At 42.5% G+C, this 19,925-nt stretch overlaps 1 protein-coding gene across 1 annotated transcript in view; it reads right to left on the reverse strand.

The window, feature by feature from the left end:
• Positions 1 to 19,925, reverse strand: part of RANBP17 (RAN binding protein 17) — a 236,178-nt gene that overhangs the window by 34,523 nt on the left and 181,730 nt on the right. The window contains exons 23-24 of the mRNA XM_054568057.1: positions 6,212 to 6,426; positions 4,032 to 4,170 (exon numbers count right to left, since the gene is read on the reverse strand). Coding sequence (XP_054424032.1) covers positions 4,032 to 4,170; positions 6,212 to 6,426 — 354 coding nt within the window. The remainder of the gene's footprint in view (positions 1 to 4,031; positions 4,171 to 6,211; positions 6,427 to 19,925) is intronic.

Consider the following 19,925-nt stretch of genomic DNA (forward strand, 5'->3'; position numbering starts at 1 on the left):
AGACTCATTTTTCATTTTCACCAGTAACTTTCTTGATTTGGGTATTTTGAGTACGTCTGCTATCTTCTGCATGGCAGAACGTTGGTTGTTCCCAATTACTGTCTTGATTTGGTCAGTATCAGCTTCAAATGTCTTGATTTGATCTTGACTGTCTTGATCTGATCACTATCAACTTCAAAAATCCAACCGTGGAGCATCATCCAGTGAGAAATCTCTAACACGAAACTTCGCGAACCACTTTTGACACATTCAGTCAGTCACAACACCTTCTCCATACACTGTACAAATCTTTTTTTGTGTTTCAGTTGTATTTTTACCTTCCTTGAAATAAGAAAGCATAATATGCCAGAACTGTGCATTTTCTTCCATCGTCAATATTAAATTAAAATAGCTACATAAAAATTCACCAATTTTGATGTTTTTTTAAAAAATGCATGCCGATATGACAGCTGTAACAAAACAATCTAACAAAATTGTTTCAAATGAAGTTAAAGACAACTAAGTGCTACTAAAGACATCTCATGGAATAAACCAAACGAACTTTTTGGCCGACCCAATACCTGCTATCTACGAGAAACCAAATTCAGATATATGAAGACACAAATTAAAAGCGATTAAAAAAAAGAGGCTAACAGTAATCAAAAGAAAGCTGAAGAAGCCAGTAATATCAAGGTATTGTAGATTTTAGAGGAAAGAATATTCCAGGTATAAAGAGGGTCATTTCATAATAATGGGGCAACTTCATTAAGGGGAAATAACAATCCTGAATATTTATACACCTCCATTATTATTAAGCGAAATATAATAATGGAGCTTAAAATACTTTATATAAAGACCTATAGAACTGACAGGAGAAATGGACAAATCTATAATTATAGTTAGAGACTTTAGCACGTCTCTCTTGGTAATTCATAAAACAAGTAGAAAGCAAACAAACAAGAAACCAGTGAGATATAAAAAAAAAACCTGAACAATATTAATCAGTCAGACTTGATACTTAAAAGAGAATGCCTTTCCAACAACAATGGAACACACATTCATTTCGAGTGCCCATGGAGCACTCACTGTGTTTTAGACTATAAAAAAGATACAATAAATATAAGAGTTATAACAACCCTTGAGTATCTTCTAGGATCACAGTGGAATTAAACTAGGATCAGTAATAGAAAGGTATCAGGAACATCTCTGAGTATCTGGAAATTAAACAACGTACCCCTAAGCAACAATCCACTGGTAAAAGAAGAAATCAGTGGGGTATTTAGAAAATATTTTTAACATAATAGAAAAATATAAATATAAAAATGTTGTGAGGTATTGCTAAAGCAGTGCTTACTTTAAAGCATTAAATGGGTATATTAGAAAAGAAGGAAGGTCTACAATCAGTGATCTAAGCTTATACCTGAAAAAACTAGAATGGGAAAAGCAAAGTAAAATGAAAAAAGGAAATAATAAAGATTATATATCGAACTAATGAAATAAAAATGGAAAAAGAGAAACATCAATGAAAACTGAAAGCTGGTTCTTTGCAATAAAACATAAACCTAGAGCCAGAATGATCAAGAAAAAAAGAGAGAAGACACAAATTGCCCATGTCAGGGATAAAAGAGGGGACATCATGATAGATCCTAAAGAAAACGAATTGTATAAAAGGATATATTATGAACAATTTTATGTCAAAAATATCAGATTAACTTCAGATAAAAAAATGGACAAATTCTTTTAAAGACACAAACTACCAAATGCTGCTCGAGATGTAATAGATAACTTGAACAAAACTAAATCGGTTAAAGAAATTTAATTTGTAGTTAAATACCCTCTAACAAAAGGAAAATCTAGGCCTAATGGTTTCACTAGAGAATTCTACAAAACAATAAATGAAGAACTAATAACAATTCTACACAAAATATGAAGAAAAGGGAGGAGGGAAACATTTCCCAACTCATTTCACGGAGGCACAAGACTGACACTAAAAGGAGGCAAAGATATGAGGAGAACAGGGAACTCTCCAGGAAGAGCTAAAATCTGTTTCAAAATTTTAAAAAGTTGAATCCAGTAATCTATAAAAAGGATAATACCTTGTAACAACGTGTGGAATGCAAGGTTGGTTTAACATTCAAATATATATCAGTGATGATTAACATTATATCATGTATTAACAGACCCTCCTGCCCCACCCAAAAAACCCCTTATGATCATCTTGATAGATGCAGAAAAAGAATCTGATAAAATTCAACACTCAGTCATGATAACACTCTGAGAAAACTACAGTAGAAGGGAATATCCTCCACAAGATAAAAAGCATCTATGGAAGGCCTAGAGCCAACATCATACTAAATGATGAGAGAATGAGCGTTTTTTTCTGTTACATTGGAGACAAGGAAAGGATGTTTGCTATCATCACTTATGTTCAACCTTGTACTATAGATGCTGGCCAGTGTGATAAGGCAAGGAAAAAAGCCTGCGGCTTGGAAAAAAAGAGTGGGGAAAAAAGAGGTAAAATTGTCTTTACTTGCAGACACATCTGCATAGAAAAATCTAAAATAATCTACAAAAAGCTGCCGGAATTAGTGAGTTTAGCAAGGTTGCAAGACACAAGGCTAACACCCAAATATCAACTGCAATTCTACATGGCAGCAAAGAACAACAAAATAAAATATTGAAATTCAATACCACTTTCAATAGCATAGAGACATAAAACAGTTATTTATAAATACAACACAATGTACAAGACTCATACATTTAAAACTACAAAAATGCTATTGATAAAAATTAGGGAAGACCTAAATGAACAGATACGCTATTTTAAGAACTGAACATTCAATATTGCTAATATGTCAATCCTCCCCAAATTGGGTTAGAAATTCTATGCAAATCCTGACCAAAATTCCTCTACTCATTCATTTTTCTAACAGGAGAAGCGGACAAGTTGACCCTCAAATTTATATAAAAAAGGCAAGGGACCCAGAATAGCCAAGACAATTTTAAAGAAGAAAAACAAGATAGAGGGCTATAGTGCCTGATTTTAAGGCTTACTATAACATCAGGACAGTATAGAATTGGTACAAAGTAATCCAATAGATAAAGGATATTCTTCAACAAAATTTGCTAGAACAATTGAATATCCATTATGTTAAAAAATCTCAGCTTTTATCTCATAATACTATATTCAAAAATGTAATTGAAATGGCTTCCCTTCTACTAGGATGGCTAAGATTAAAAAGGCTGAGGATATCAAGAGTTAGGAGAGGCAACTGGAGCCCTTATACATTGCTCGGCAGAGCCAACTTGGTACAATTACTTTACAAATTACTCTGAGAAACAGTTTGGCAGTTTTTTATGTTAAAAATATTCTTAGCATACAACCCAGAAATCCCACTCCTACGTATTTACCTAAGAGAAATAACATTTGTCCACAGAAATACTTGTATTTCAATGTTCATTATTCAAAATAACTAAATAATGAAGACAGCTCAAATTTCAAACAGCTGGTGGATTAAAAAGAGGCGGCAAGCTATAAAATAGAATAATACTCAGCGATAGAAAGTGATAAACTAGCTGATTCATAAAACACAGATGAATCTCAAAGGCATGATGCTAAATGGAAGATGCCAGACACAAAGGATTATACAGTATATGATTCCGCTTATGTGACATTCTGGAAAAGGCAAACTACAGTGGGAGAAAGTCGACCGTGGTTCTGGGGCCAGAGAGAAGGACTAACGGACGGGGGTGCGAGGGAGTGCTGGTGGTGATAAAGATGTTTTATGTCTTGGCTGTGCCGGTTCGCAGCTGTATATGCACTAGTCAGGACTCAGTGAAATGAACGAATTTCATTGCGTGTAAATTATACCTTCATAAAGATGGTTAAAAATAAACTGCGAATTAAACTATAACTACAGCATTCTCCCACTTGTGAGTAATCGATACCACCTTTCAGTCTGGGGACACATCTCGTCCCATCGGTCAGATTGTCACCTGAATGAGCGCAGCCAAGTTCTTCCTGTGGAAGCAACACGCCCCATGCAACTTACCAAGAGTAGTGAGTCCCTCTGAGACAGAGGTGAGGACGTACAGGAGCACCGGGGGCTCGAGGTTGGTGATGAAGCTCATGTGGTCCTGGGTGAGACACTCCAGGAGCGGGTAGTAGGACTGGCTCAGTTTCCGATATTGCTGCAACACAGAGATGCTGAACGTCAAGCCGCGGAGAAGCTAAAGACATGCTACAGGCCAGTGGAAATTGCCATCTACCATACTGGAAATGGTAAACTTACTTAAAATAAACATAAAATAAGGATATGACACAAATGACAATATGATTCTCAATTCAACACGGAAAGGGCTCCAACAGGAATCTCGTGATGTCCAGAAATCCTAATCTGAAGCTACGGCATGTCATTTCAGTTTTACCTTGTATGACTAACACTTCAATGCAAGTAAAATCTCTATAGTATGGAATTTAGAAGACTGAATTATTTTCTGGACTGGAATATTATAACATTGAATAGTGCCTAATATTGGCTTGGCAACCTTTTTTCTTTCTTTCTTTTTAACACAAAGAAATTTGCTATTATAATAGGATTTGGCATTATAGTCTACTGTATTTACACAATGCCAGCCCATCTAACTAAATCATAATTTGGTAAATGGCTTCATATATACCATACACGACAGGCAAAAGATGAGCACATGAGAGAGATACCTGGACAAGCTGAAATGAAACTCAAACCAGTATCAAAAAAAAAAAAAAAAAAAAAAAAAAGCGTTCTCAGAAGAGAAATAAACCAGAATAGTATTTCTTACAGTGATATTAAGACCATGTCTGTAAGAATTACATGGGGTGCTTGTTAAAAATGCAGTTCTCTGATCCCCACACCAGACTCACTAAATGAAAAACTCCGGAAAGAGGTCCAAAAATGGGCATTTTTAGTGTGTGCGCTAAGGGAGTCCTCGGCACCCTCGATTTTGAGAATCACCGAGTTAGACGTTTGCTCGTCTATTAGGAAGAAGATTAGAGACATTCCTAAAACCACACCCGTTTTTCTGGCGGACCTCGGCGGCAGCGAAGAGCCCCCTCAGTGCGCTGGCGGTAAGGCGAGGCTGCCCGGCGGGCGGTTCTACTCCGAGATTTCGGTCACCCGGGCAGCCTTCCATATGCAGGCCTTTCTACTGCAGGGAGGCTTGACCACTGTGACTTGAGATGCGGGCCCGGCGAGACCAGCTTGGGAGGGTCGAAGAGGCTGCCGCGGGTCCCCGGGAAGGCCGAGGAGCACGTCCCGCGCGGCTTCACTAGTGAACGTCCGCCAATCTTCCTTGCAACCCTGGGCTGGGAGCAGGTGGGAGAGCCTACACTAAGCCTGAGCATGAACTTGGCTGTGTTTCTGAAGTCATTACTGTGACCACACTGGGCATGTATTAGCTTCTGTGTAATCAGGCAGAGATGTTTAAAAAAAAAAAAACAAAAAAAACTCGGATAATGAAACAGCTCCGTGGAGGGGCCTGGAAATCCGAATTTTCAACAAGCACCCCAGGTGATTCTGATGGGCCGCAAAGTTGGAGAACCGTGGGCATAAATCATAGGAACTAGATGGTAGAGTACAAAAGGGACCTAGAGATCACCTTGTGTAATTTAGTCTTTCTACAGGTGAGAAAATGAAAACCTGGAGAAAAAGAGAAGGTGATTTATTCGTGGTAAAGGACCAGTGAGTGGCAGAGTTGAGACCGCACACTAGGTCGCTCAACTTCCGGTTCTGCGCTCTGTCCGCCAGACCAGAATTTCAGGGACGCGGGCCAGCAGCAGGGGCTGGCGGGTGGGGACGGGGGAGCCACGGCGCGGAAGCGAGGGCGAAGATCCTGCAGCCGACCCTGCGTTTTCTGCCGTAGGAAACACAGACCTTTGCCGAATTGTAAGTGTAGTTGTAAGCAATTAGTTGAAATTGCTAATTACATTTTCTCTAGGTGCAGGCCCCGGAGCGCTCGGGACGGCTCATCTGTCAGAAGGTGGCGGCTGCGGTTTTCAAAACTGCACATTTAATTACACAAACGCAGCCCCTGTAGTTGCTCAGATTCTTTAAGCTAAATCAAGATGCTGTCCTAAAACATAAAGTGTCCTGGTGCTAGTCTAACTCCTTGGGCTTCGTTACCACAACTCCAAACCTGTGCTGGTGGTACTTCACGTTTTGCGCAGGGGCTCCCAGGACGCACGGTTGCTTACTAGCAAGTCACTGTGGGACGCTGACAGCAGCATTTTGACAAAGGCCTGGAGTACATTGTCAAAATGGTTGTCCCCGTACAACTTGAAGACGCCAAAGCTGACATAATTTCCACACAAGGCAGATTTGAGAGCTGAATAGCAGATGGAGATGCCCTTGAGTTTCATTGGATAAATCTGATCTTTTGAGAGGCTCCCAAGGGACAGGATCTGATTACCTGTTTTAGGGTAAAAGCAGAAAGAGAAAGGGATATAAGGAGATACAATTCAAAGCAGTTATGAGGCACACTATTTGACGTTTTTACTTTCCTGCTTATGTTCGCTTCCCCCTACCACTGTTCCAAGAATTATGCCACTCATGTACTGAAAATATAAATATCAAGGGCAGTTCACCTGGAAAGTACAAATGGCCCGAGGAAAATCAATCAAGGGCATTAGAAAATATTTTATCTTTTTATCTGGATGCATATCTAGATACATAAAAATTCACTGAGTTTTACCTGTTGAGTTCACTTTATGTACTTTAATATATGTGTTATCCATTCTTCAGTAAGAGGTTAAAAAAAAGTAGGACTAAATAACCAGCTAAGTCAAGGGAAAAAAGATAACCTAGACTGAGAGATATAAATTACTCTAAATTCTGGGGTGAATTTTCAACCTTTTCTATATAAACTTGATCTTGAGGTACTTCACTTTTAGGAGCCTCACAGGTTTGGTGTATGAATTAAATGAAATAAGACACAGAAGAAGTTCCCGGCACAGTATGCAATAAATGTTACTTCCTTTCTCTCCTTAGATCCTTTTTCACACGACTGCTTTAAAAACTGTACTTAAATTCTATGTTGACCATCAAAAGACAAAGAAATGTTTATATAATCACCTTAAAATTTTTACTAGGTATGTTACTAGGCAAAACCCAAGAACGCTTTTTCAAAAAAATATAAAGTTGTCCATGTTTCTTAGCTCTGCTTGCTCCTATTCAAGTAAGTGCTGCTTCTAAAACTGAAACTAAATTCAATTTACAAAATTTAGAGGTACATTGTTGTGGTTTTGTACTGTGTCAACTTGGTTAAATAAGAACTAAGTATCCCAGAATGCAATTCCTTGTATGGTTGTGGGCAAGAGTTGGGCAAAACAGAAATTGGTGTGAGTTTTGGGAAGTGGAAGTGGAGCAGCTGCCATGATTTTTTTACGGCCATTCTGATTACAGATAGTGAGAATAAGATGAGCAATGCCACTGGCTTTTCAGTGTGTCCTGGCTCTTTTCTGCTCCGTGACTGGAACTACCAGCCGTGCTGGTCGATGATCCGAAGCGCATCACACTCCCAGGGCAGGTTCCCAGCCACGCGGAGGTGACAGCCCCTCGCTGACTCCCATACCGCTACACCAGCGCTCCCCAATCCCGCCCCCCACGTCCCAATCCAGCAGCTGTGCATGTGCAGCTTCTGGGTTCTCCTGCCAGCTCCAACTTGTCCACCCATGCCATTGTTTTAGGAGGGCCGATCGGTGACTTTTCTCCTGAACTTCCAACTCTCACCTCTGGAACTATTCCCCCATCTTTGCCCAAGATGATAGAAGGTCTAATTCCTAAAATAAATTCCCTACTCCATCTGTGCCATAGCACTTGTTTCCCCTGTTTGATGCCTGACGGGTATGTTTATTATGGTAACCACATGTGTACTACGAGGTTAAGAACCAAAGCTTCTGGCAGATCATAAAACCACCCTTGGACCGCCTGGCTGAAACATTTCCATATATAGGTTTTCTTCTGTGCATCCTCAGGAGCGCAAGAAGCTTTGCTTATAATTTATACACCCGACTGACAAAGCCACTGTCTGGAAGGCCGAAGCAAACCTTGGAACTGACTCCACACCCAGTTCTATACCCTGTCTTGTGCTCTCACCATAACTCACCTTTGGATACACAGCGAGTGTTGCACTGACTCAACGCAATATGACAGCGACAACTTAGCAACAGTTACTATGTGTGAGGTGCTGCGATAAACAAATCAATGAAATAAAGTCTCTGCTCTGATGGAATACAAACAGATTTGCAAGTAAATAACTGCATACCAGCTGACAAACACTAGCAGAGAAGTGTGTCAAGATGTTATGGGAATAGAAGAGGCTGACTGGGTTTGGGCAGGAGGGCAGTGGGAAAAGACACCATAGATCAGGCTACTTCTCAAGGATCCATTGCAGCTTCCCCGGTGAACGTGGAGGGAAAGGAGTATATTCCAGGCAGAGAAAGTGCACAGGTACGGAGGTCTAAGTAAGCAGGGAATGGCAGGACAGGGCAATTGTCAGACATTGCTTTTCTACCTCTGCCTCAAATTCAATATAAGCCAAGGTAGGCCTTTCCTGTCCCTCCCTTTCCCAGGAAAGAAAATTACTGTTTTCATGTGATGGAAAGAGATAGAGTAACTGGCATTGGGGAGGGGTGATGGTGGTGGTTTACCTATCTTTGGGTTTGCTGGGGAGGCCAGGATCACGGGGAGAAAACTGGGTCATCTTTTGGGACCTTTTTATGCTGATGTCCTTCTTGGGGTAGTAAAGATCCTATATTCTTCAGCAAAACATAGAAGAGGCAGACCAAGAACACTGACGAAGGAAAACTTGATTGTAAAGAACTGGATACAGCAAGAGGGGTTAATTATTTAGAACCACAACTTTTAAATTTCTGTTAAAGGTGCAATTTGGCATGTATGTCTTTTGGACTGTTTGAGACACATCTGTGTTAATTAAAACAGTGAATAGTATATATCGTCATGACGGTGCAAAAGAAGAATGAGTGATACTTTTAAAATAGGACATGCTTATCTCATTGTGCTCCGGTGCCTTGGTGGCACTCCAGGGGGCTACGAAAGACCAGGGATGAAAGTGAACAAACATAACAGACAGACAAAAACTCATAGATACAGACGACAGTATGGTGGTTATCAAAGAGAAAGGGAAGGAGAGGAAATAAAGGGTAAAGGGGGTCATATATATGGTGACTTTGGGTAGTAAACACCCAGTGCAATATACAGATGATGTATTATAGAATTGCACACTTGAAATCTATGTAATTTTATTAACCAATGTCACCCCAATGAATTTAATAAAAAAAAAAAAGACTATGGAAGAGAAATCTTGGCAAAGGTGTTATTTGTTGACTCCAATTCAGCTTTATTCAACAATACTTACTGAAATTGGAGGTCTCACCCCACAAAAGCTTAAAATCTAGCAGTGGACTCACACTACTGTAAACACAGGCCTGAGGTTTGACTCTGATGTTCCTCTACAGGTATGACAGCCCTCCTCGCTGTCCCTACGCCTGGAAGATGACACCTCCTTCCTTCCCAGCACCTTCTCCCATGAGGGAAGTCCGCACCACACTGGTGGGCAGCCAGGAGACGCAGGCGTTGCCAGCATGGCCACCGCTGAAGCCGGTAGCAGCCACCACTTTGGTGCTATCGTTGCAGCACCAAAGGAAATGATACTTTCCTTAATAAAAGAAACTTCGAAAGTTTAGGAGCAAAAGGAAAATCTGGAAATGTTCCCTGTTGACTATACCTGCCATACCTGGGGGTGCGGGGAATGGGGCGCTGCTGCGTCTTTAACAGCAGACCTGGGTAAGACGGACGCTGAGGTTATACGCTGGCCCTTGGGAAGCGAGCGCTGTGAACTGAGGGGTGAGCCTGGCCGAAGGCTGTGATGGGGACAGGAGGCACGATGCTAGGAGCCGCCATTCCTGCTCCTCCTGCACACGCTGCGCAGCAGAAGAGGTCTACTGAACAGTATGGGAACTGAACTGGCAAGTTAGCACAGAGGACGCCTGATGCAGATAATTTGCCTTACTAAAAATATTTTCTTCATTATTAGCATATATTAACTGCTTGGGTTCTGGAGAAGCCTTTTTTGTTTGTTTGTTTGTTTCTGGTTAGCTTCCAGCACTTACAAGTAGACAGCCCTCAAGAATTGGATTCAGAGAGGGAAGTATATATAAAGATGCAAAATCTCCTACTTTCAGGTCTAGTTTAAAATAACTTCTTTCCTTCTGACACCCTCTCTCTTCCGAGCGACAGGCTCCATGAAGTCCCCTCCTGCAGAAGCGGCTTCCCGCGCCTACAGAGGAGCAGCTGCCTCACAGGCCTCCGCTGGAGAGCTGGCGAATGAGACGATGTTCTAACCGAGACAAACATGGTTCATAGCCACGCAGTGATGAACTGGCGCGCCCTGACCTAGGCTTTGAATCCTCCATCTTTTCTTACTACCTGGGTGTCTGGGCAGATTATTATGTTCTGTCAGTCAGTGTCTTCACCTGTAAAATGAGAGCAGTAACAGTACCTATAACTCACGAGGCTCTCAGGTGCAGTAAAGGAGGCAGCATATGTAGAGTGCTTACCACAGGAGCTGGCCAGCACAGTAAGAGTAAACTGTAACAATACCTAGCACCGGGGGTCATTTCATTCTCCAGTCTAAGAGCCGTAAGTTCCCATTTGGGGAGCTAGAACCCGGGAAAGAGGAGGAGGTGAAGCTGGGCGTGTATGGTGTGCAATAATGTCACCGCCTTCTAATACATAATTCAGAATAAGGTCAATACTTTATCTCTGACCAACTTCCCTTTGTTCCTTCAATGGCGAAATGGCCCCGGGGGTCATGGTGTGGCTCTCTGCCCCCCTTCTACCAGCTGTCTGAGCTCTTACTAGATTATTTAGGGAAAATGAGGTACAGTGAGAAGACGCTATAACAGCGTGCTGTACCAGGAAGAACTAACAGCATGAACAATCCATTACATCGATTTACCTTTTCTTTTTCCCTTTTAATCTCTAAAATTTTAAAGTGAATTTGATATTTAGCTGACAGCTATATAGGTTGAATGTCTTCATTCATCATCAGAACAGTTATGGGGAGAACCGCAAGCTCGCTGATATTCCTTAGTTCAGGCCACTCTGCAAACCAGCCAAGGGCCCTGGACATAAATAGTTTGGAAGAGAACTGAGGCTGAAAAGGCTGGGAGGAATCTGTTTCCCTTTGAGACTGGAAAAGATTAAAACAATGCAGTGTTGATGAGGCTGTGGGAGACTAAGCAAAGTGTAGGAAATGGAAATTAGTATAACCAGTCTACAAGGCAAGTTAGTAATATTTATTAAGACAAAAATGTGTAAACCCACTCTCGGGAATATATTCTATCGCTCAGTGTTCAACACCACATTCACCTGTCTACCGGCACCTGCACTCACACACAGGCTTCCACAAAAGCCAGCCCCTCCATGTTCCCATGGCTCCCAGCTCCTCTGAACGTGCTTAACGACAAAGCACAGTTTCCCTCTCTTTATCTTATGCAATCTTTTCTTTTTTTTTGCGATTATGTCATCTTACTGGTATACAAATTACACTCTTATCTCTTCCATTAAAAAAATACAAAGCCTTATCTTGTCCCTACTTGCCTGCTACACATATTATTCCCCCTTGCAATAAAACTCCTCCAAAAAATGGTCTGTATTCACTATCATCATTTCCTCTCTGACCCTCTTCCACACCCGCTCCACTGAAGTGCTCTTTTCAAGGTCCCCAGCCATCTCCTTGTGGCTAACTGTAACGGTTGTCTCTCAGTCCTCATCTTACTTGATCCACTGGCAGCTTCTGACGTAGCCGACGACCTCTTTTCCTTGTCTGACAAGATGCACACTCTTCTGATTTTTTCTTATGTCGGTGTTCGCTCCTTCTCCTTCTCCATTGCTGGTGTCTCCTCTTCTCCCTTTCTTTCTAACACTGCAGTGCCCCAAGGATCGAACCTAGGTCTGCGTTTACATTATCTACTCTCCCCTCCAGGCTGGTGATGGGTACTCTTATCTAGTTTTCCAGCTTTAAATACCATCGTGGAGCCGATGACCCCCATATTTGTTTCTCTAGACCAAACCTCTCTTCCGAACCTCAGGCCCGTATATCCACCTCCATATTCACCGTCTCCACTTGGAAGTCTAGTCAACATCTCAAACTCAACACGACCAAAATGGAACTTCTGATCTCCTCACACCCACCTTAGCCTTCCCCATTTCAGTCAATGGTAACTCCATCCTTCCAGTTGTATGTGCCAAAATTCTCTGACTACATTATTTCTCTCATACCATATATCCAATTCACCAAAAAGTTTGATTTGCTTTACCTTCACAATATACCCAGAATCCAACCACTTGTCACCAATTCCACTGCTATCATCCTGGTCAAAGCCACACCACTCCTCTGCTCAAAACACTCTGAAGTCCCTTGATTTCACTTGGAGCTGGCATCGAAGCCCTGACACCGGTCTACAGGACATGGCGTCAATGACATTGCTCTTACTATTTCTCTCCCTTTGGTTTATTCTGCTCCAGCTACTGATCTCCCTGCAGTTCTTCAGACATGCCAGATACACTGCTGCCTCAAGGGCCAAAACTTGGTGCTCCTTCTGCCTGGAACACTCTTCTCCAGCATATCCCTACGTGAGAAACTCCCTCGCTCACAGCAAGCGTTTGATCAGGTGCCATCTCAGTGAGGCCTACTTCGATCACTGCACACAGGAACATGCTTCCCAGTCCCTGGACCCCTAAGGTCACTTATCCTGAGTTCCTTCCTTCTGTCCTTTCAAAGAATATTTTATTGATCATGCTATTACAGTTGTCCCAATTTTCCCCTTTTGCCCCCCTCTGCCCAGTGCCCCCTTCCCTCCAGCAATACCCCCACTTAGTTCATGTCCATGGGTCATGCATATGAGTTCTTCGGCTTCTCCACTTCCTAGAGGCTTCTTATACTATCCTTGCTTTTTTTTGAATTCTTGTTTCTTCTTGCTGCTCTGGCTGAATGCTTATTTCTTCCTTATGTTCCAAATCGTTGATTTGAATCCTGGCTTCCTACTCTTCACTGTTGGTTCCCTGTAGACTTTTCTTAAATATATTTCACTTAGTGTAACCTTCATTTCTTCCTGTATGTTGTTGCCATACTCAATGAGTTCTTTGAGCATCCTGATCACCAGTGTTTTGAACTCTGCATCTGAAAGGTTGGTTAGCTCCGTTTTGTTTTATTTTCTTTTTTTTTTCCTGTTCTTTCATTTGGGCCACACTTCTTTGTCTCCTCAATTTGGCAGCCTCCCTGTGTTTGTTTCTGTGTATCAGGTAGAGCTGCTTTGACTCCCTGCCTTAGTAGCATGGCTTATTATAGAAAAGGCACCTGAAAATTGTGTGGGGTGGAGTATTAGGTAATCACCGGGGTGGGGCAACCTGCTTCACCACTTTGTGGTTCTGTGTGTGGGGAGGGCACAGAGAGGGGACAATGTGGCTGCCTGGCTTCTGGAGGTTTGCCCGGCCACTTCCGGTCACTTCACCCACTACTGCTAGGTGACTGGAGCCCTTCCAGCTGTTGTCCTGAATCCCAGAGTGGGTGGGTTTGCGTATGTTCTAATACAGCGTAGGCCCTTTACACGGCCTCCGAAAATCCACCATCTTCCTCCATCAACCCAACCCTCACTGGTTTTTATAGCCAGAAGTTATGGGTATTGATCTTCCTGGTGCTGGGACCCTGGGCTGTGCGGCCTGGCACCACTTGCTCCCAAGGTATCCCTCCCAATTTTTATTCACCGTACGTGAATGTGGGATGCCCCATTCTGTCACCGCTGCTGTCTCTCTGTGCCACACTGCACCTCTGCGACCCCGCCTCTCCAACCTGTCAGGATGAATGTGGCTTCTTTAAATCCTTGGTTGTCGGACTTCCACACAGCTCAATTTTCTCACAGTTCTGGGTGTTATTTGTTTTGAGATCTAGTTGTAATTTTCTCTACGGTTGCACAAGGAAGCAAAGCATGTCTACCTACATCTCCATCTTGACTGGAAGTCCCTTCCTTCCTTCCTTCCTTTCTTTTTTTTTTATAGTACTTATTACCTTCTAATATATTAAATAATTTATTTTTCAGTTTTGCTCAGTGATGTATCTGAAGAGTCTGGAATAGCACCTGCTGCTCTCATTATACATTTATCGAATGAATGGAGCTCAAAAAACTGAATGTACAAGTTGCTTAGTGAAACATGTTATATGATAGTGAAAAGCTACATGTTTATTACATTTATCAAAAAGTGAATAATTAAATAAATTATAGTATGACCATAAAATGGAGTACTTCGCAGCTATTTAAAAAGACATGGTGGATTCACACATAGTAACATGGAAGGATGGTCATGATACAAGTAAAAAAACAGCAAATTACAGATTAGCACGTATATTATGATTCCACTTTTGGAAAGAAAAATACATGTATATGTACATATGAAAAAGTATGCAAGAGCACACACTAAACTGTTAATAATGGTTATCTTTGAGTGATGAGATACTGACGGATTTCCATGGCAGTTTTGAAATCCCTGCAGTTTACTAATAAACCACAATAGTTTTATAGCGACATGACTTTGTAAAAGTTATTGTCTGCTTGAAATGCCCTTTCCAACTTCTGGGTCATATTTTTACTCACTTAAGAGATACAGCCTTCTCTGATGCCTCAGTTGAGCTACAAAACTCCTCTGGGCTCCTATAGCATTATATATGCTTAGGAAGCATAAGAGTGAATACGACACAGCGTAATTCTTCCTTTACTTCACTGAATCCCCTACTGGACTCAAGTTTCTTAAGGAAAATCTTTTTCTATGTCCTATTTCTCTTCCTAGGCCTTATGAATCTCACAGTATTGGAGACATAGTAAAGGCTCAATAAATGTTCCACTGAATTCTAAGAAATCGCCTTCACTTATTAAACAGCTCATTTAGCATTTTTTTGACGGCCTGTAGAATGGGCCAAGTCCAAGGCACGTGGTGGCAAAGGGGACTCTCAGATCAGTGGCTTCCGGGAGCCCCGGTGGGATGTATTCCTCAAGTCCATGCTTCTGTAAGCCACCTGATCTCGGTATTGGGATCCTCAAGGCGTTAATCATTTCACTGCCTCATAAGACTTTTGTGAACTTTACTCTGCTACTTTGTCATTCTATGTCCCCAACCAAGGTTTTGATAAGATCTAAGGCCGTATCTATGGTTCCTGGCAATGTTTTCCAGAATTATTATTTCCCGGTGACATTTTGTTAAGTCTCTATTTATTTCAAGGTCAATTCATTCTTCAGCTATCTTACTGTAATCATTTAAATATAAGCATACAATCATAAACCTTCATTCTTCAATACTTCTACTATACACTCCAGTCATTTTCAAGTTCTTTTATAATTTTTTTTTTTTTAAGGCAGAAGACCCCTTTTACAAACAAATCCAGTGCAACCATACAGCTGGGTGGTGCTGGTCCAAGTGGCAGTAGGGTTCCCCCCTCTCCCCTCTGGAGGGCCTCTGTGGCCCTTTCTGCAAAACCCAGTTCTAAAACCACTAGTCCATCATCTAGGTCACAATAAACAACAGAGCCTTGGACTTTACAAATTCAATTTATGCATATTATTAAGCCATACCTTAAATGCATCAGGAGCGTATACTGCTGAAAAGAACCATGATGTAAATTCTTATGTAATTATAATGAATAATCATAGCTTGTTCTATTCATTTTTAAAGCTCAGACTTTTACACACCGCACTTCCTTAAATGAGGCATCTAAGGAAGGGATCAGAGCAGTTCCTTCTGGGCCAGTCTTAGGAAAACAATCATGTTTCTCCCTCTGTGCGCACTTCAACCAACAGATGTCACTAAAGACACCAGTACCCAGAGGCAAAGGGGAGAAAAGATTAGACAAATGGAAACTGAGCATAAAAAACATCCAGCTCTTAAAACTGAGAAGTAGGTTTCCAAAGTAATAACATTTATTACACTGCATGCAACATTTTAACCAAAATTCAAGAAAGAAATTTCTTTTATTAAGTTGGTTAGGCTGAACGGATCATAGCACTAAGTTTTGAACTACGCATTCTTGAAGCAATTTAAAACTCATTAGAAATAATAGGCTTGGGCTAGTAGAAAATGTGGTAAAATTTAATCCTCATCCAAATGTTACCTGGGCTGTACAAACAGGAAATTGTTCTGTGCTCCTGTGGCTAACCTTGCTGCTGACCCTGAGCTGCAACAGCGAGAGCCGCTGAGAGCCGAAGCAAAATTAAAAACTTACATCAAAGTATATCATGACAGAATGTAGATAAATAAAACAGCATATCAAAAGTATTATTTTTCTGCCAGTCTCATTGAGCAGGGAGGTGGAGGTATTCCACAAAATATATAGCCAATCAGCTGCGTTTGGAAATGAGCCCTCCCCCTCGCCGTACCCCGCCCTCCCCAACTCCTGACTGCCCAAGAGCAGCGAGCAGGGAGGAATCCCAGTGCGGGCGGGGACGGGGGGAGCACAGAATGTTCTGGCCTTTTCCCTCCATGGGCTTCCCCTTTCTGCACTTGGCTTACCAAAGAAACAAATAATGCTAGCTCCTCTGTGTCCTCCCAGCCACTCTTTCCCTCATTTTCCAGGCTCCTAGTTGGCAACCACATGACCTCCCTCCCATGGGCGTATTAGACTCTCCAGAGGTAAAAGGACGGGTAAGCAAAGACCACACAAGGTAAACTCAGCTGGGCTGATGGGGGCCGGCTCGGGAGTCAGTGAAGGCTCAGAAACATTTTCCTACTATTCTATGTAAAGTGCATGTGTCAAAGTCACTCTTGACAAAGTTGAAGGGCATTTTTCCACGGAGCCTTGATTTCCCTTAAGTTTTAGAATGGAAATCACCATACTTGGAAGAAAAGTGCTCCACCATAAACATCCAAGGTACAACTTTTCTTCGGCAACTCCCAAGGGGCAATAAGAAATATGGACGACGACTGCCTGAAGTCGCTGAGACTCTCAATGACATTCCAATTCAGCGACATGCTGGCTATGCAATATTTGGCAAATCTCTTCTTAACCTCTGTGAGCCTCGGTTTCTCCCTAACAGCAATCATAGCAGCTAACAGGTCTAAGGGCTTTGCATGCATAATCTAATCGACTCTTCACAGCCACCTAATGAAGCAGGTATTATCTTCCCTGTTGAACAAGAATCTCAAGCAAAAGTGACCAGGCAACTTACCCGCGTTCCAATGGCTGGTGAGCAGCAGCATGTACCCACCCTGAGGATGCAACGAGCTAACATGTGATAAATGGTCTAGCACAGGAGTGGGCACCTAATAGCTGATTAAAAAATGGAAGGTGCCATTATTATTGGTACGAACTGGGCAGCAGAGCATTGGCCTAATCTCCTCCTCTTTCTTCAGGGTAAGAAAACACCTTACTGACTTTTGTTCCCCAGGATGCTTTGCGGGGTTTTCTCTTTTCCGCCCCCCTCCCTTCTCTTCTTCCTCACCATCCTCTGTCTCCATCTGCCTCTTCTCGTTCTTCCCCTCGAGTAGCCCTTACATAGTTACCTTTCTCAACTTTTGCCTCTGCCTATGGCAGGCGACCTGACAGAGGACTGGACAGCTCTGGGAGCCCATAGGCTGGGCACTGCTCTGAGAATGCTTTGTTGTCACCTGCTGGACATATGTTCTTCTGTCCTAGAGATCCAGTAATGCTGCCAGAGGAAGGAGCCACTGCTCTCGTCTGCCCCACTGCAATAATGGATAAACCTCCAAGGAAAAATTATCCTTAGTGAAGGGAACTGGATCCAGAAAGAGGGAAATGAAAGATATAATCATGGCTGGTAATAGGAATCTAACATTCATACAGTTATAGCTCTACTGACTACTAAGACATTAAAAAAAAAAGAAATTCATATACATGTATTGTTTCATAATGGAAAATATTACTTCCTTTTAAAAAGTGAGGAAATAGAAGCTCAGCACTTGTCATCGGCAGAAGGGAGCTGAGCGGTGTGGTTCAAGTAGGTGGCATCCCTGAGCAAAAGTGTGACGTGGTCCCTGAACCCCGGTCCAAAGAGAGCTGGCTCTCTGAGTGCACGAGGACGGCTTTGGGTCAAGGAGGGGCATTGCAGTGAACAGGTGTTCAGTGCCACAGCCTGAGCCGAGCCCTTGACCCAGTGTCGCGCCATTATCCCCCCTCATCTTAACTAGACAGGTAGGTCGGCAGGTCCTGCTCATTACAGAGGGCCCTCTGCATTGCACCTGTGGATTCAATCAACTACGGACCTAATATAACTGGGAAAAAAAACCCTCAGAAAATTCCCCAAAGCAAAGCTTGAATTTGCCGCGCACCGAACACTATGCTGAACCCGTGCGCATGAGGTGATGCGTAGGCTGACCCAGCTGTAGTCTGCATGCAAACATAGGCTACATGCAAATGCTCTGCCATTTCATAGAAGGGACTTCAAAGTCGGGGGATTTTGGTGTCCGTGGGGGATCCTGGAACCAGCCCCCCACAGATATGGAGGGGCACCTGGGTTCCTACCTTTACAGTCTGTGAGAAAACCAGGGACGGTGAGGTATAGTGTCTTAGCTGAAGGTCATGGAGTTTAATAAGGGCTGGTCCTCAGACCTTGTGATCCCCCAAGTTAGGCCTTCCCTAAGGCCCCATGCTTTGGGAAAAAGCTCGAGACACACATCTTTGTATGATAAGATGTTGAAAGGAATTCGATATACACTGGAAGTGTGGCAAACTGTGCTGAGAACATTTTAGAAGGGGTCCCTTTTAACCGTTAGGAGACAAAGCACTTCTCTTTGCGTGACTCTAAGGCGCCCATTTTCAAGAGGTGCAAAAGCTGTGGTGATGCCGCTGCTGGTAGAGATGAAAATAAGAGGGTGCAAGTTTACTGGTTCAATCAGGTGATTTCTGTGGCGTCTGTACATTTACAGTCTCCAACTCGAAGAATCAACTGTACAATTAAAACTAAGCATTTTAAACAGATGCCGATAATGCATACAGATCAGAGCCCCAGAATAATATTCTGAATTAATGTAAAAAAAATGTAAAACAACTGTTTTTCGACCTTTTTAAAAAATGGGCTTTTATTTTTAAAAAAGTAATAGGCTTTTAAAGGTTGTCCTCCCTCTTTCCATCTCTGTCTCTCTGTCTCTCTCTCTCCACACACACACACACACACACACACACACACACACACACACAGGATAAAGAAGCTTTACAAAATTTTGTAGAATCTGTTTCTAGGCACTCAGAAGGATGTGTGAAAATCACGGGCAATTCTTGAGACCAACGGTACCTGGAGTTGACTGCTGCCTGGGGACAGCAAGGACGGACGGGCACAAAAGAAGAGGCCAGAGACCCAGGGGGACATTGGGTGACAGGCCTCGGGGAAGGGCCCCACCCAGGGTTCCGCTCGGGCTCGGCGCTCAGTCCGCGTGGGGCAGACGGGGCCCAGGGGATTCCTGTCCTTCCTATCCCCGACCCCTGGCTCCAGAAAACTCCCAGAGGCGAGGATTTTATTGACAAAGCTGTCAGAATAGGTACGTATTAAGGTTTATGGTAGTTCTAAGGCCCACCTTTAGCTCTTAACCCAATTTTTTGACTATAATTGAATTGGACAGTCTTTACTATTGACCTCTGATTCCAGGGGCGTAATGCTCCAAAGTCCCTGTAATTCAGTATTAACTGCTCTTTACCAGGCCATTTCCCCAAAGTTTAGTGCTGGTGACATATTGGTCTAGGCATTGCTTCACCCAAGACAGCAAACTCCCTGACAGAACTTCTAGCAATTTTGAATATGCTATAACTTTTCTATATTCTACCTAGTGTATTCCCTCTGCCTCCTGACACTGCAGTTTTATCCAAAAGAAATTCATCAAGTCGGTCAG

Source organism: Pteronotus mesoamericanus, unplaced genomic scaffold (assembly GCF_021234165.1).
Source record: "Pteronotus mesoamericanus isolate MK-2021 breed Mesoamerican mustached bat unplaced genomic scaffold, CSHL_Meso_final contig_2, whole genome shotgun sequence".
In the NCBI taxonomy this organism is placed as follows: Eukaryota; Metazoa; Chordata; class Mammalia; order Chiroptera; family Mormoopidae; genus Pteronotus; species Pteronotus mesoamericanus.